Source organism: Vicugna pacos, chromosome 11 (assembly GCF_048564905.1).
Source record: "Vicugna pacos chromosome 11, VicPac4, whole genome shotgun sequence".
NCBI classification, from domain to species: Eukaryota; Metazoa; Chordata; class Mammalia; order Artiodactyla; family Camelidae; genus Vicugna; species Vicugna pacos.
Window position 1 is genome coordinate 37,582,736 of NC_132997.1, and position 14,154 is coordinate 37,596,889.

Genomic DNA, 14,154 nt, shown 5'->3' on the forward strand with positions numbered 1-14,154 from the left:
AGGAGTTTGTCTTCTCTCCCCGCAGCAGTTGTAACACCCAGATGTATCTCCAGACATTGTCAAATTACCCTGGGTGGGCATCGCCTGCGGAGGATGGCCAGATTGCCTTTTTTTTGAGGTTGAGAACCGTTACGGTACACCATTGCATTTACCTAAATTTGTAGATAATGTGAAACCCAGAAGAGTGGTATACATTGTTACAGCCACTTAAAGGTACTTCATTTCATCAATTGCATGGAGATGATTTTTAATGAAGAAAAATACAAATAAGAGAGAGGAAGAGATTGCCTTTAGAAGTTAAGAAAAAAAAAGGCTGTTAAATTTTTTTACATAAAAAGACTGTCACATATTAAAACTTAACAGTTCTATGATAGCTGTTTCCTCAGATTTGGTCATATACTGCCTTTTCCATCAGCTGTTCTCTGCAGATCACCAACAGTGCTTGTCTGTAGGTTCTCTTAGTACCCTGCGAAGCAATTCCAGATCACCAACTAGTTCTTCCCTGTTGATCACCATTAAACCTCAGCTCGCCCTTCCTTTCGTTACTTTGATGAGTTGAAATTTTCAACAAGGCAACAATTCCTCAGAGGACATGCTTTAAGGTCCTCCAGCAGCTCCCTGCATGGGGTTGCCTGTTGCTCTTGTGTTTGGCCTCTGTGCTGGTTTGGTAACTGGTACTGGAAAACATGCCGTTCTTCCAGCCGGGCGGTGTGTGCAGTCCTACTGTTCCAATGTCTCCTTTACCTTCCCTTACCCCTTCTCTCTAATTTGGGCATAGTCAGTGGCAGATGAATGCCTTCTTATCTATGTTTCTGTTCTCACTCCATTCCTATGAGCTTTTTACTTTGAAGGCATTTTTCTGTGTTATTGGTTTATTTCATTTCCACAATTCTGTGAAATTCACAGTGTCAGTTGCATGCATACTGGAAAAAGCCATCCTTCTAGTTTGGAAATGACTAGAATGTGAGGCTGTTGGCTTTTTTTTTTCACTCGTGACACCAGTGTCCATTATAGGTATATGGGTGCAAAATTAGTGCACCTGCCCAGCAGCCTTGGTGTATCGCCAAGACTTTCAGATCTTTAGACATTTTTTCTGTTACACATAAATAGTGTCTTCTGAAATACAAATATTCAGCTTACTTGGTATCTGAAAAGCATCGTATTACTAAATTTACAACTTAGATTTTTAGTGAACACATTTTTTTCTCAATGGTGTAATTATCAGTCCTTTCATGTTACTGCTGCCTCCCCCAATTAAGTAATCAATATGTGAACCTGATATATAGTAATTTGGGGCCAAAATTTGCTTTATGTTCAAGATCCTGTGCTGTTTTATGCTATGACTGTCACATCTTTAGCACAGGAATAGTAATTATAAATAAAATCTATTTTTTCTTACATTGTCATTTTGGAGATGCAACATTTAGCATCTATAAATTTAGTTATATTGAAATTTTCACTGAATCTTTTCTGGAATTAAGTTCATATATCTTAGGAACTAGCAGAGAGATTTTCCCTTAGGGTATGCCAGGAGAGGAGCAAGTAGTTTTGATAATGAAATGAGACCTTATAGAAATATTTCTAGAGCAGCTATAATCATTCAAATGAGAATTGAATTGAAAAGGAGGGAAAAGAGAATCAATTGGGTTTTTTTTTTCTTCTTTGAATATCAGTGTTTTAGGTAATCTGATGGCAGCAGAAGGCTAAAAGACCATGCTAATTTGTCTGTTTTTTCCTGCGCGTTACTGAGAACTCTCTATTTTAATCTGGTTTGGAAACAAAGTAACAGAAATGTGATTTTTGTTTCTGTGGCAGGAGATGGAATAAACTGAGGCTGCAAGACAAAGAGAAGCGTCTGAGGCTCGAAGAGGATTCTGAGGAGAGTGAGGCCGAATTTGACGAAGGTTTTAAAATGCCAGGTTTTCTGTTCAAAAAGCTTTTTAAGTACGTGCCATGTGTTCTTTCCTTTACATCCGTCATCAAGCCATTGTGTACAAATTAGTATTTTAGGAATTACATAGTCATTACCTGTGGGCCTTTACGGTACTTGCAGCAGTTTATTGCTAATATAGATACTGTCAGATGAAATTTTAGCCACATGCTGTTCATTAAAATGAGATGATAATAAATTGACCAGAGTGCACATTGGGTATGTTTGTAAACTGATGAATCTGTGTGGACCTGTCTCAGCAGACTAAAAGCAACACATTTAAAAGCCATCTACATCGAGTTATTTTTTATTCTTAGAAATTTTAAGGGGCCAGACCTCTAATTTCTTAAATCAGATTAATTAAGAAGAGTTGCCTGTTAAAATCAATATCGGTGAGGGTTTTTACTTCTAGGTTGAAAGAAGAAACTGTGTAGAGATTATTTTCTGAGCGTCTTCTATTGTACTTCAGGGTATAATACTTTTGAGCCAACCATACGTGCTTCTAAATACTTCATGTAGTTGCTATTCTGGTATCAAAAGAGAAGATATAGGCAAACACCTATAGGATTAAGTTGCTATTTGAAAGTGACTGTGTTTCGCATGTGAAGTGGCCCAGGGTAGCAGATAACTGGATGCTGCGTGGTACATGCATGCCTCTAGCCTGCAAGGCCCGGGAGAGTCTCCCTTGATGAATGTAAATACTGAGCCCCGTATTCAACCTCATCACTCCTGGGGTTTACTTAACAAGGTACTTTAGGAAGGTTTCTTTGATGCATATAGGAAGTCAAACCATTAACTAGCTTCTTTCTGTTTCTTGTGTCATCACTTGGTAGTTGGGTGCAGGATGCAAACTTCTTTCTTCAAGACCGTTATGTTTGCTCTCCTTCATAGATTCAGCTGTCAGCCCTGCCCTGAACTTGTGCAGGCATGCTTTCTAAATTTCCTCTCAAAGAGCTTTTATTATCATTTTAATTTTTCTCTTGGGGGTGGAGGGGACAAAGGGAATACTTATTTTATCTCATTAAACATATAGGAAAGCTGAATCCTAAAGATGTAAAGTGTCTCAGCTGGGGTGCCACAACTAGACAGAAAAACTATAGAGAAATTCGAATCTGAATCTTTCTAGGAATTTTTGTAGATATTTTAGAGCCAGAGAGGTGGCCACTCTGTTGATTGCTTCTCCCAAATGAAAATGAACTATGGAAAGGTAAATAAAGATAATATGGTATTGGCAACTGTTTTCATCTTCTCTAAAGTGATTGCTTATTAAGGAACAGGACACATGGCATTAGTGCTGTAATAGCAAAAGGAATGCCCCAATTATAGAGTAAACTGATTTAACAAGGACAGGATACTTCTGCATGTGTATTAAGTGATTTGACAAATATCCTCAAGAATCAAGTTTAATGTTCATTTTTGTATAAATGTGAGATTTTTCTAGCAAGGAAATTTCAGTTACTAGAACCAAACTTTGCTTTACTAAGAGTATATAGGATTCAGTGTGTGGACTATTAACCCTATTGTAGTTAATGTAAACACATGAGTTTTTTTGTAAATTTGTCTTAATTGCGTATTCCTGGAAAGTATTTTGTTTCATCTCTCAAAATCAGGACTTTAACTATTTCATAAATGTTATGAAACTTCTATTTCTTCTGCTATATGAAAAAAAAAAGTAATGGGATTGGTAGAGTCTCCATTTTTCTTTCATGATTAAGTTTTAGCCAGGCCAATTTAATTTTAAGCTGTAGATATATTTTTACTGTATTTACCGCACTCTGTGGAATTAAATTAACAAGGTATATTTGTACACAAGGGAGTCAGCAGGCACAGTTATCTATTTAAGTGCTATTTTCTGCAAGATCATGGTTAACTTTTAAAATTCTGTTTTGAACGTCTGCCCAGCAAGTGTATTTGATGGTGTGATTTGGCAGTCAGATGACAAAATTCAGTCTTTTGACCTTGCTTTTAGCCATGCTAGTAAATGCAATCTTGGGTTAATGTGACAGTGCTGAAATACACCAATTTTCTGTGGCTATTTTGTGATGCTTCAGTCTCGTGAGGGAAGCAGTTTCTTTACTTTCGTTTTACAATAGTTTGTAAAAATCTTTAACATTCCCTAAAGAGTAATTTTTATATGTTTTCAAAGGTTCTGAAAACTAAATTCTGTAGCCTGCTTTCATTTAAAGTATGTAATGTTTTAGAATGTCTCTTATTAGGAAATTAAAGCAACAAAACCTGAGTCAGTTACTGGTCCTGCTGAAACCAGAACCCAGGCTCACTCCCTAACTCTTCTAACAGCGGCTGCGCCTGCAAGCCGGTGTGCTGGAGCAGCCCGAGGGCCTTTGTGGAAAGAAAGAGCCACTCTTTGCATCTTTGTACCACGTCCCCAGTCGTGGTTGGGGATTTCCATGTAGTGATGTGACTTACAGGGCTGCCCAGGAGCTAAGTCATTTCTTTAGTGCTAATCATCTTCTTGCAACACACAATCACACACTGTTTGAACACCCTTGGAATTTACATTTGTCAGTGAGGAAACACCTGGCACACTGTCTCTGCCTCTCATTCCTGACTCCCTCTGGGATACTATGTGGGTCACCGTTTTTTATTCCTTTTCTGGTTTCTCGATTGCTACTCTCTAGATTCTTCCCGCTTCAAGTTGGCTGGCCCCAGACAGAAAGAGGTCTTGGTCTGTGTTGGGTGGAGGCAGTGTGGTGTAGTGGTAAAACACTGGAATGATCACCGGGAGAGTTTGGCCCCTACTGCCCAGAGGAGCTGGTCCCAAAGTTGTTCTGCACCTCAATGAAAGGAGATTGATTGATTAGAATTCAGTGATCCTGAACTCACATCAGTTTTTTGGAGAGCTTTTTGGACTATATCTTTTTCCATGGCTGAGATCAGTCCAGTGTAACTAGTTCACAACCAGCTTTTATTCTTAGATCAGAATTTTTCGTCCTCAACACAACTGACATTTAGGGCTGAATAATTCTTCGTTGTAGGGACCATTATGTGCATTGTAGGATGTTGAACAGCATCTCTGGCCTCTACCCACTAGAAAACAGTTGTACTTTCCCAGTTGTAACAACCAAAAATGTCTCTAGGTTGTGCCAAATGCCCCCCTCCCCTCAACTCCTCAATTCCTGATTGAGAACTACCGGTCAAGATTATCTCCTAAGTGGAAGCACTTTGGAATCAGAGGTTCTGGATTTCAGTTCTAGCTTGCTCATATTTTGTGCTAGCAGTGTGACCTTTTACACATAACTTAACCTCTCTGTGCCTTCATTTCCTAACTATGAAATGGGCTGATCCTCATTATGTGGGCAGGTTGTATCCGAACCACCTGGTGCCTCCCCAATTGGAGGCCCCTGAAGTGATTGGTAGCCTTTATTCTCTGATTCATAGCGTGTGTTCATAGAACTTGTCCTTCATCCCAAATTAAGTGATCTTTTATCCATACTAGACTTCACTGATTTGATTTTACATCTCCTCCAGGATGCATAGTCACTGTGTCTATTATAATTAGCAAACTTAAGCAGCAGAATTCTCATTCAGAGTTTTCCTTATGTGATAGGTAACGGCAGCAGCTAGAATCAGACTTTTGGAATTGATTTGCAAAATACTGAGGGAAAGTTAATTATGACGTATTTACTAAGAGGAGTGTGAATAAAACTGATTTAACAAGGACTGAAATCCACAAGATTTTAGTTATACCACGGTCCAGAGAGTAAACATCTGGGCAGTAAAACAACAAAACCACCACCACTGTCTTTTAAGGTGGGCAGCTCATTAGCCTTGGTGTTTTTTTTGGAGGAGGGGGTAGAACCCTTCAGCTTTCTTTCACTGTCTTGTAAGTATTTTTTGCTTTAGTTTTTTTTTTTATATAACTTGGTACATATCTTCATATCATTTCATGATGTTAAATCTTTCTTTCACTCTCAAAAATACATTTTGCTTTATTCCCTTTTAACTTCATTTTTAGATTATTGAATTAAATATACCATCGATGGAGAAAGGCAACTGCCAACTCCTTTTTTTTTAAGAGGGGAATATATTATTTCTCTTTGACCTGTACTCCCTATTTAAAATTTTAATAGCTCTGACCTTTTTGTTTCTATGATAAAGTCCTTGAATCAAGTTCTGCTTTAAAATTTTAAAAGACCTTTTGTATTGTTGAGTCTTTAAACTGTTTTTTTTTTCTTGGATCTGCTAGTAATATGACAGAATCGTCTGTTACGTACTAATTTTGTGAGCAGTCCTATTATTCAGACTTGTTTATGGTCCTAAAATTTAATTTAATTTTTCCCATAAAAAGATAATATGATTACCAAGTGACTCCTCAACAGTATATGCTGTAAATTGGTGTTCTCTGTCCTGCCTTTTGATGCTGTTCACATTGCAAAAGCAAATGTTAATGCCTCTTTTCATAGAAAAATTATTGAAACTTTACATAACTGTAAGTATTTGAGGTTTTTTTTCCATAGAAGTATTGAATAAAAGATAATAAGTTTATGCTTGTTTACCAGGCTATTTCTAATGTTGGAAAAGAAAAGAAATAGTCTCTAATTACCCCATCTATCAGTTTAATTAGAAATGTGTTAACGTTTCTGTAAAGAAAAATTTGTGATTTTATGCCTAGGTAATCAAAAATGTATGACCTTATAAATATAATACTCATGTAAAACACACATCCGGCATGCTTCTCTGACTGGTGCTAGAACCTCGCCAAATGATTAATTCATGAGTACTTGCTGTTACGATCTGTATTATCCACCATTTGCCATTTTCTTTTTCTTGTTGGTGTTTGTTGTTGTAGGTACCAGCAGACAGGTGTTAGGTGGCTGTGGGAATTGCACTGCCAGCAGGCAGGAGGAATTCTGGGAGACGAAATGGGATTGGGCAAGACCATCCAGATAATTGCCTTCTTGGCAGGTCTGAGCTACAGCAAGATCAGGACTCGTGGTTCAAATTACAGGCAAGTGCTCCTCTGCAGACTGTCAGTCTGTGGAGCTCAATTAATATTTCATCAGATGTATTGCTGTGGAGGAGGGTCTTGTGAATTATTGATGACATTTCAATTACAATATTCCTTTAATTCTTTTAGTGGGGGACATCAAAGGAAAATTTTTACGAGACAATGGAGCTGTAGGGCAGGAGAAATTAAACATGTAACACTTTTAATGAATTCCAGGCATTGATGCTTCATTTTGCAGATGAGCCCCACTAGATATTTTGGGTCAATACAGTGTCTAAGGTTAGCGTCTGCAAATGGATTGTTTACAAACTCAATTATGTTAATATCAATAGTTTACACAATATGGAATTTTAAATTAGACATAATACCTTTAGTTCCATTTATTAAATTTTACATTAAAATATTTGTTCTGGCAGGGGACCAGGTGAGCATTACAGTAAGTACAAAGTCTCTTCATGGGGAAAGTTGAAGCTTTGGAGAAGCCATTCTCCCGAATTTCTTTTGTAATCATTTTGCATGTTAGCATTTGCAGATAGGGCTTTCTTTTTTAAATGAAGTTATGTACTTGTGTGCTCACTATGTTGTCTACTTCCTCTCCCAGTCCTTAAGAATTTTATGTAAATTCTAAAGCCAGTGTCTAAGCAACCGGCTAAAATGATAGAAAACGAATTTTAGGTTGTAATCTTTATTCTCTTTAGGAATTTAAATAAACTATGAAAGCTTTACTATTCTGAAAGAATAAGCATTTAAAACTGTGTTAGTTCTGAATGATAGGACTGAAATACTTTATCTTGAAATATAGTGGGCCTTTCCATATTTAAGCTGTAAATTGGCTTTATGGAAATAAGTGTTGGTAAAAAATAATGCTGGATTAAGTTATGTAGGATATTTAATCTTGAACCTAGATAATCAAGGACTCTTTGGATTCTAGTAGGCTTATCTAATGAGTAATAGCAAGATATTTACAAGATGGGTATGTCACAGAAACCTCAGGCACTCACTAGATGTGACTGGGCGACCCTTTGACAGGGCACAAAGTTACTGTCCTGCACTCTGGTTCATCAGCAGAGAAATATTTAGTCAAGAGCCAAATACAAACTGTAAACCATTGAGTAAAGAATTTTTTTCTTTGAATCTTCTGAGTTTTGTTTTTGTTAATTTTGTGTGAAAATATCCCATCCCAATGGAAAAATCAAAGATGAAAATGGGCATTAGTGTTTTCTTAACTATAAATGTCATTAGTTTACTGTTTTAAAAAATGCTTTTTTCTGTTCCTAATAAGCTCTTTGGTTGGCTTGGCTCTCCACCTCTACTTTGTTTTTTTTGTTTGTGTTTTGATAACTAGAATTAGCCCCAAGCTGCCCCAAATAGTTTCTAGCACTGTCTTTCTCTACTTAAATGGTTTCTGGGATTTTCTTATTTCCCATCTCTTTTCTTCCCCTCCCTTCCTATCACCATGAAACTTGTGTGGCGTCTAATACGCTGGGCCTAGGAAACCTAAAGTCATCCCTGCAGTCTAGTTTTGATCGAAAAATTAAAACATGCTCTCTCAAGTGGTGACAGTCCTACCAGGAGTGAAGTCAGGGCTAATAATGAGCAGCAGCTGTAATCAATTAACTATCAATGCAGCGCTCCTCTTTCCCATAATGAAATAGTGTGGCACGTTGGCCTATAGCCCAGATCTCTTTATTAAAATGGCGTTGGTGGAAGTGGCTTCCCAGAATGCAGTTATACATCAACCAAACAACTGGGCTCTTCAGGAATAGAGGTGCACGGAGGAGCGTGGTCCCCTCCGCGTCCATGTGCTGAAGTGAATTGTGTAACATTTTCTCACAATTTTATAATATGTCCTCCTCTGAAGCTAGATGAACTTGGAGTTCTCTATGTTTATGTGCTAAAGAAAAACATTCAGATGAATAGTCAAACAAAGTTCTGTGTGAGCCAGCCTTGCATCATTGGCTTCATTGTACATTTCCTCTGAACTCTCATGAGCTGTGGATTTGGGGGCCCTAATTTGAGATGGTCTTAGTGTTGTAATTTTAAGGTCAGCAATCACTGAAACCATGTAAGTTTCTCAGGCACCAATAAGGAACTTCATGGTAAGGGAAGTTTTAATTTTTGTTTATTTAATGTGTCTTATATGTGTGTGTGTGTGTTTTTTTTTAAAGAGGGAAAAGCATATTTACACGTGGTTAGCAAAAAATCTAAAATGGTTGTTTTCTCAGTTCATAATGTGTACACTAGCTTCTTTTCACTTTGCCATTCATACAATAGTGCTAGGCTCTCAGAATTTTATGATGGAGAGGAAATATATTAGTCACCTTTCCGACTTCAGTTAATACTTTGAAATCTTGGATATCATTTAGTAAATTCCTAATTACACATAACTAGCCTGAAAAAGTTAATAAACTTTCAAAGGTAAATATTTTTACTTTGTAAGTCCTGGGACGGGCTTACAGGTTTCCATCCTGCAAGTTGAAATCGGAGCTATCGGCGTGGCGTAAACTCATTAGGTAATCAGTGGTAATCGAAGATGAAAGGAATTGCAGCCAGTTTGGTAATTGATGCTAATCACTGCAGTACATTTAGCCGTTTCTCCCGCACATCTCACCGGTACTGAGGGCTGCAGAAGGGTGGTGCAGTGATGTGAACGTTAATGGGTCTGATAGCCCCTTCTGTGGTTCAGGAACCATCTAGGTCCGCTCCCAGATTTCCACTCAGTGGGAAAATCTCCTTAGTCTTCTAATAGACAGAATGGCAGAAATTAAAGGGCATCATAAAGCCAGATAGATGTTCCGCCAGAATAAAATACTGGCCTTAAATGACAAAGTGTGAGACATCAATGTAGCAGTTTATGGAGAGCGTGTTATGAAAGAACAGAAATGATCTATGACTTACGAAAGCTTACGTATGTATTTGTGTTTGAAAGCGAGTTTGTTTTTAAATATTTTAGATGGGCTTTGATTGGTTGTTTCTTAATCCTTGCTGAGTGCGTATTGATGATAACTCTCTTTGATTCCCCTCGGAGGATATAAAGAAGCTGGTGCGTTTAATCCTTTTAGAAAGGAGTATTGTCACGGAGGGTGCCAGGGTGGAGTCACGCTCTCCCCCGGGAGTTGAGGGGGCGCCTGCCTTGGACCTGCCCTTGGGGAGGAGCAGAGCAGGGCTTGGGAATTTTGCGGGAAGTGTCAGCAATCTGAGGGGCAGGGGCAGTGACTTGTCGCTGGAGGTTGAGAGGTTTGAGAAGTGTGTGGAGGCATGTTGTTACACTGGGGTCTAAGGGTAAGCCTCCTTTAAGTTATGGCTTGTTTTTCTTCTAGAACTACAAGGTATTTTTCAGTTGTGCAGAAGAAGATTATTTTTAATTTTTGAAGCACTATGTGATTTACTCTAATTTACAAAAATTTTTTTTTAAGTTCAGGGATCATTTATTGAACGGTAGCAAGAAAATTTAAGTCACCCATGATCCCCCCAAGTCAGAAATAATCTCTTTTTAATGTTTCAATATAATTTCTTCCAACATTTAAAAAAAATTCCATTTAATAAAGCCACTGTCCATTAGTTATCGCCTGTGGTCTCCTGTGCAGGGAGATGGTTTGAGGGAGAGGCTGCCTCTGTACTCTCAAGGAGCCCGGTGAGGGCGATACTTGTTATGACGGGGTTCATATGGGGTCCTAACTAGTGTGCACTCACCGAGGAAGGGTCCTTAACCTATGAGGAGAGACAGGGACAGGGGGCACGCTGTAGAAGAAGCCGAGGGCTGAAGGGCAGGTACAGGGTGACTGGGAGGAGAGGCTATGAAGGGAAAAGGCGAAGGTTGAGAGGTCGGAGGAGTACGCACTTTGTAGTGACTGAAGACGTGCTTGTAGGGGCATGCTGGACCACAGGGACCCTGAGCGGTGATGCTGAGGAGGTGGGCCGCCATCAGGTCCTTGTGGCCTTATGTGCCAGGTTAAGGTACCTAGACTGTTCTGAGGGTAGGGGGCAAAGGGATGAGTCATTCAGATTTTGCTTTCTTGAATGATTGTGCTAGAAAGTACAGTAACCCAGTAAGAGATGAGAGTGGCCAGAAGTGGAGTTATCAGCAGTGTATTTGCAGAGACACGGTGACTCTGGGAGGCGTTTAGGAGGTGGACGTGTGACACAAACCCAGTCCAGGTTGGAAAGTGCAGTGGAGAACAAGAAGGACAGGGCAGGGATGAGGCCTGGATTTCCAATTTGGGTGCCTGGAGAATGGGTGACAGTTCTTCCCACTGGATTAGGAAACATGGGAGGAAGGCAAAGTAGGGGAGGTTGCAGTGTGGTGCCATGGGGACAGCTAAGTGGAGAGATCAGCCAGCAGTTGGACCTTCAGGCCTCTGGTACTTTGGAGTTTGGGACAGGGATTGGGCTGGAGACCTAGACTGGCATCGTCAGTGTCTAGGGAGTAACTTACACTTGAGAGTTACGAGAGGGCATGGGGAGAGTGTGTGCAGTGGGTTGGTGCATCTAGCTTCAGATGTTCAGCAGCCTTGTTGGGCGGAAAAAGGTAGGGAGCAGAGAGTGACAGTTTAAAAAGTGCCGGTGACTCTGCTCCAGAATGAGTGAGAGGTGGGCTGTGTGGGTTTCCAGGGTCCTCTGGCAAATCTTGGCTCCCAGTTGTCTCTGGTAGTGTGAGCTGGGTGTGAGTCTCATGCTGAAGAGATCCACATAGTCTGACTTTTGCTTAATATTCATTTTATGCACCAGCTAGCACCCATCTCCCAGCAAGACTGAAGTTGAAGCAACTCCAGTAATAGGAGCATCGATGTCGAGGCGGGTTTGGGCTCGGGCAGGAAAAGGGATGCCTGTTCCATTGTAATAGCAGGGAAGGGGGGCAGGATGGTACAGATTCAGTCAGGTGCCCGTGGTACGTAATGGATCAGGGTATTTTGATTGCAGGTTAAAAAAAAAATCCTGGCCCTACATTGGGTTGAATGTTCACAAAATGTGTGATATACCTAGAAACCTACAAAGAGGGTAGGCTGTAAACACAGCATGATCAACATCCCAGTGATGTCATCAGGGGCCCGGACACTTTAATTTTCTCCTGAGGGCAGTTCTTCTTGTGGCCATGAGATCTCCTTGCACTGGATCCCAGCTGCCAGTGGCCACTGGGCTCAGTTTCCTTGTCCACATGCAGCCGGGGAGACCAAGAGAGGTGATTCCACAGCCTAGAGTGTTAAGTCCTTCCTTACCCTGTGCGAGGCATCTTCCCACCCCCTCAGTGGACTGGAGAGTGTCACCGGGGGAGTACTGTGTGCTGAAGGGCCGTAGACGTGGCTTCACTCCTCTTCGCCATAGCCAGACAGTGGCCAGAGTCCCACCGAGGACGTGTTTGGGAAGGAGAAGGGGGTGCCTGCACGAAACTGTGATTCTGTTCGGAAGCAGAGAGAGGAGAGATGGTTGTTGAGATAGTGGCCATAACCAGTTTACTGACTCCCTGTGTGTAAGTAAATTGGGGCGATTCCATAAAAAAGGTCATTTTTTTTAAAGACTTATGAGCATTTTTCAGGTTTTAAGTATTCTTCATTTTCATGGTTATATGGTGTTCCATCTTATTTAACAAACTCTAGTATAGTATCTACTATATACTGTTCCAAGTACGTTATAGATATTCATTTAATCTTCGTGTAACCCTGTATCATCAATATTATTATTATTCCTATTTTAAGATGAGACACCGAGGTTCAGTTAGTGTGTGCAGAGCCAGGATTCAGCTCCAGACAGTGCTCCTAACCACTAGCCTGTGCTGTAGTCAGATCGGATGGTTTCTGCAGCCCTTCTCTTATTTACAGATGTTCAGGTGGCACCCACTTTCCCCGCAGTACAAATAATGCTACCACGTGTATCCCGACCCATCAGTGTTTGTCTGGTCAACACGCCCCTTGCTAAGGCTCTGGCCATGTGACGCTCAGCTGCTTCCCCTGAAAACCGCGCAACTTGCTGTCTGTTGGCGTGGGCCTTCTAGGAGAAGTGGTCACCGTGATGCTCTCCCACTGGTATTTTTTATCACATGGAGGAGCCAGCAGCATGATGTAGTGAAAGAATAGGCTGCAGCAATCAGACGACCGACTTGAGGCGTTGCTCCATCTCCTGGGACCCATGTCGCCGTTGGCACACCAGTCTTCAGCATCCCCTAACAGTGCAGGGTTTTGGTTCTGCTCACTTCCCAGGGCTGTGAGATTGATTGACAGCCTCTGGGTGGAAACTCTGGGTAGACTATAAAGCTTCCAACCAATCGAAGCTACTCTTATGTTCACATAGTGTAAGATGTATCGTCTAGTACCTTCACTGGTCTGGAATAGAAGAGGAGAGAAAAGTATTTTTGTCACGTAATTTTTGTTTGATTTTCTTTTACTTTGCAATAGACATTACCTTTTAACGTGTTGGCAGCCGGCGTTTCCCCTTAATATCTGCACCCACTAATTGATGAATAGGGTTGTAGGGATTTCACTTAGTGGGTTTTATCCTTAAGATCTTGTTCTTTAAAGAAAATATCAGTAAATTTCCATAACTAGGATTTTCTTATTTGAACTGCTAAGTTTTTGTTTGTTTCTTTTTTTTCTTTGTTTTTTTGGCAGTTGATGACCCATGTGCTGTCATTCATGGTTGTCTTTTCTTCTTGGACACTGCGTGCAGGTTCGAGGGGTTGGGTCCCACTATAATTGTCTGTCCAACGACAGTGATGCATCAGTGGGTGAAGGAATTTCACACGTGGTGGCCTCCGTTCAGAGTGGCAATTCTGCACGAAACCGGGTCCTTTACCCACAAAAAGGTAACGTTATGATACTTGAGTACCTCTTCTGCTTGTTTTGTTTTAAAGCCTTGCATTTTACATAATTTCTTTTGCTTTGATCCATGTGTTATTCAAATGTATGTTTCTGTGTTTCTTTCATGCAGTTAAACGTACTGTTATTGATTTAATTTGGAGCTCTGTATTTTCAAAACAATTATGAACGTAGTCTTGCTCGTGCTAACTGTCCATAGGAGGCGTTGAGACATATTGATTGTCCCGTGAAACACAACTGGGTACACACAGGGCGCCACTGGCCTGATAGCGTGAGTGGGACTGGAAACAGGGACTTACGCAGCGGTTTACTGGCTGGATTTGGGGCATTAGGAAAATGGGTACAAAAATATAATAACTCTTGATTGGTAAATGCATTTGTTAACATGCTTTTAACATGTTTTAATGAACAAAAGAACAGCCTGCCATTTTGAGAATTTCATAATT

The 14,154-nt window shown here is 40.3% G+C and overlaps 1 protein-coding gene across 1 annotated transcript in view; it reads left to right on the plus strand.

Annotated features, from left to right (window-relative positions):
• Positions 1-14,154, plus strand: part of ERCC6 (ERCC excision repair 6, chromatin remodeling factor) — a 67,515-nt gene that overhangs the window by 25,501 nt on the left and 27,860 nt on the right. Inside the window, exons 6-8 of the mRNA XM_072971153.1 lie at positions 1,816-1,944; positions 6,741-6,899; positions 13,560-13,695. Of these exons, the coding sequence (XP_072827254.1) occupies positions 1,816-1,944; positions 6,741-6,899; positions 13,560-13,695 (424 nt within the window). The remainder of the gene's footprint in view (positions 1-1,815; positions 1,945-6,740; positions 6,900-13,559; positions 13,696-14,154) is intronic.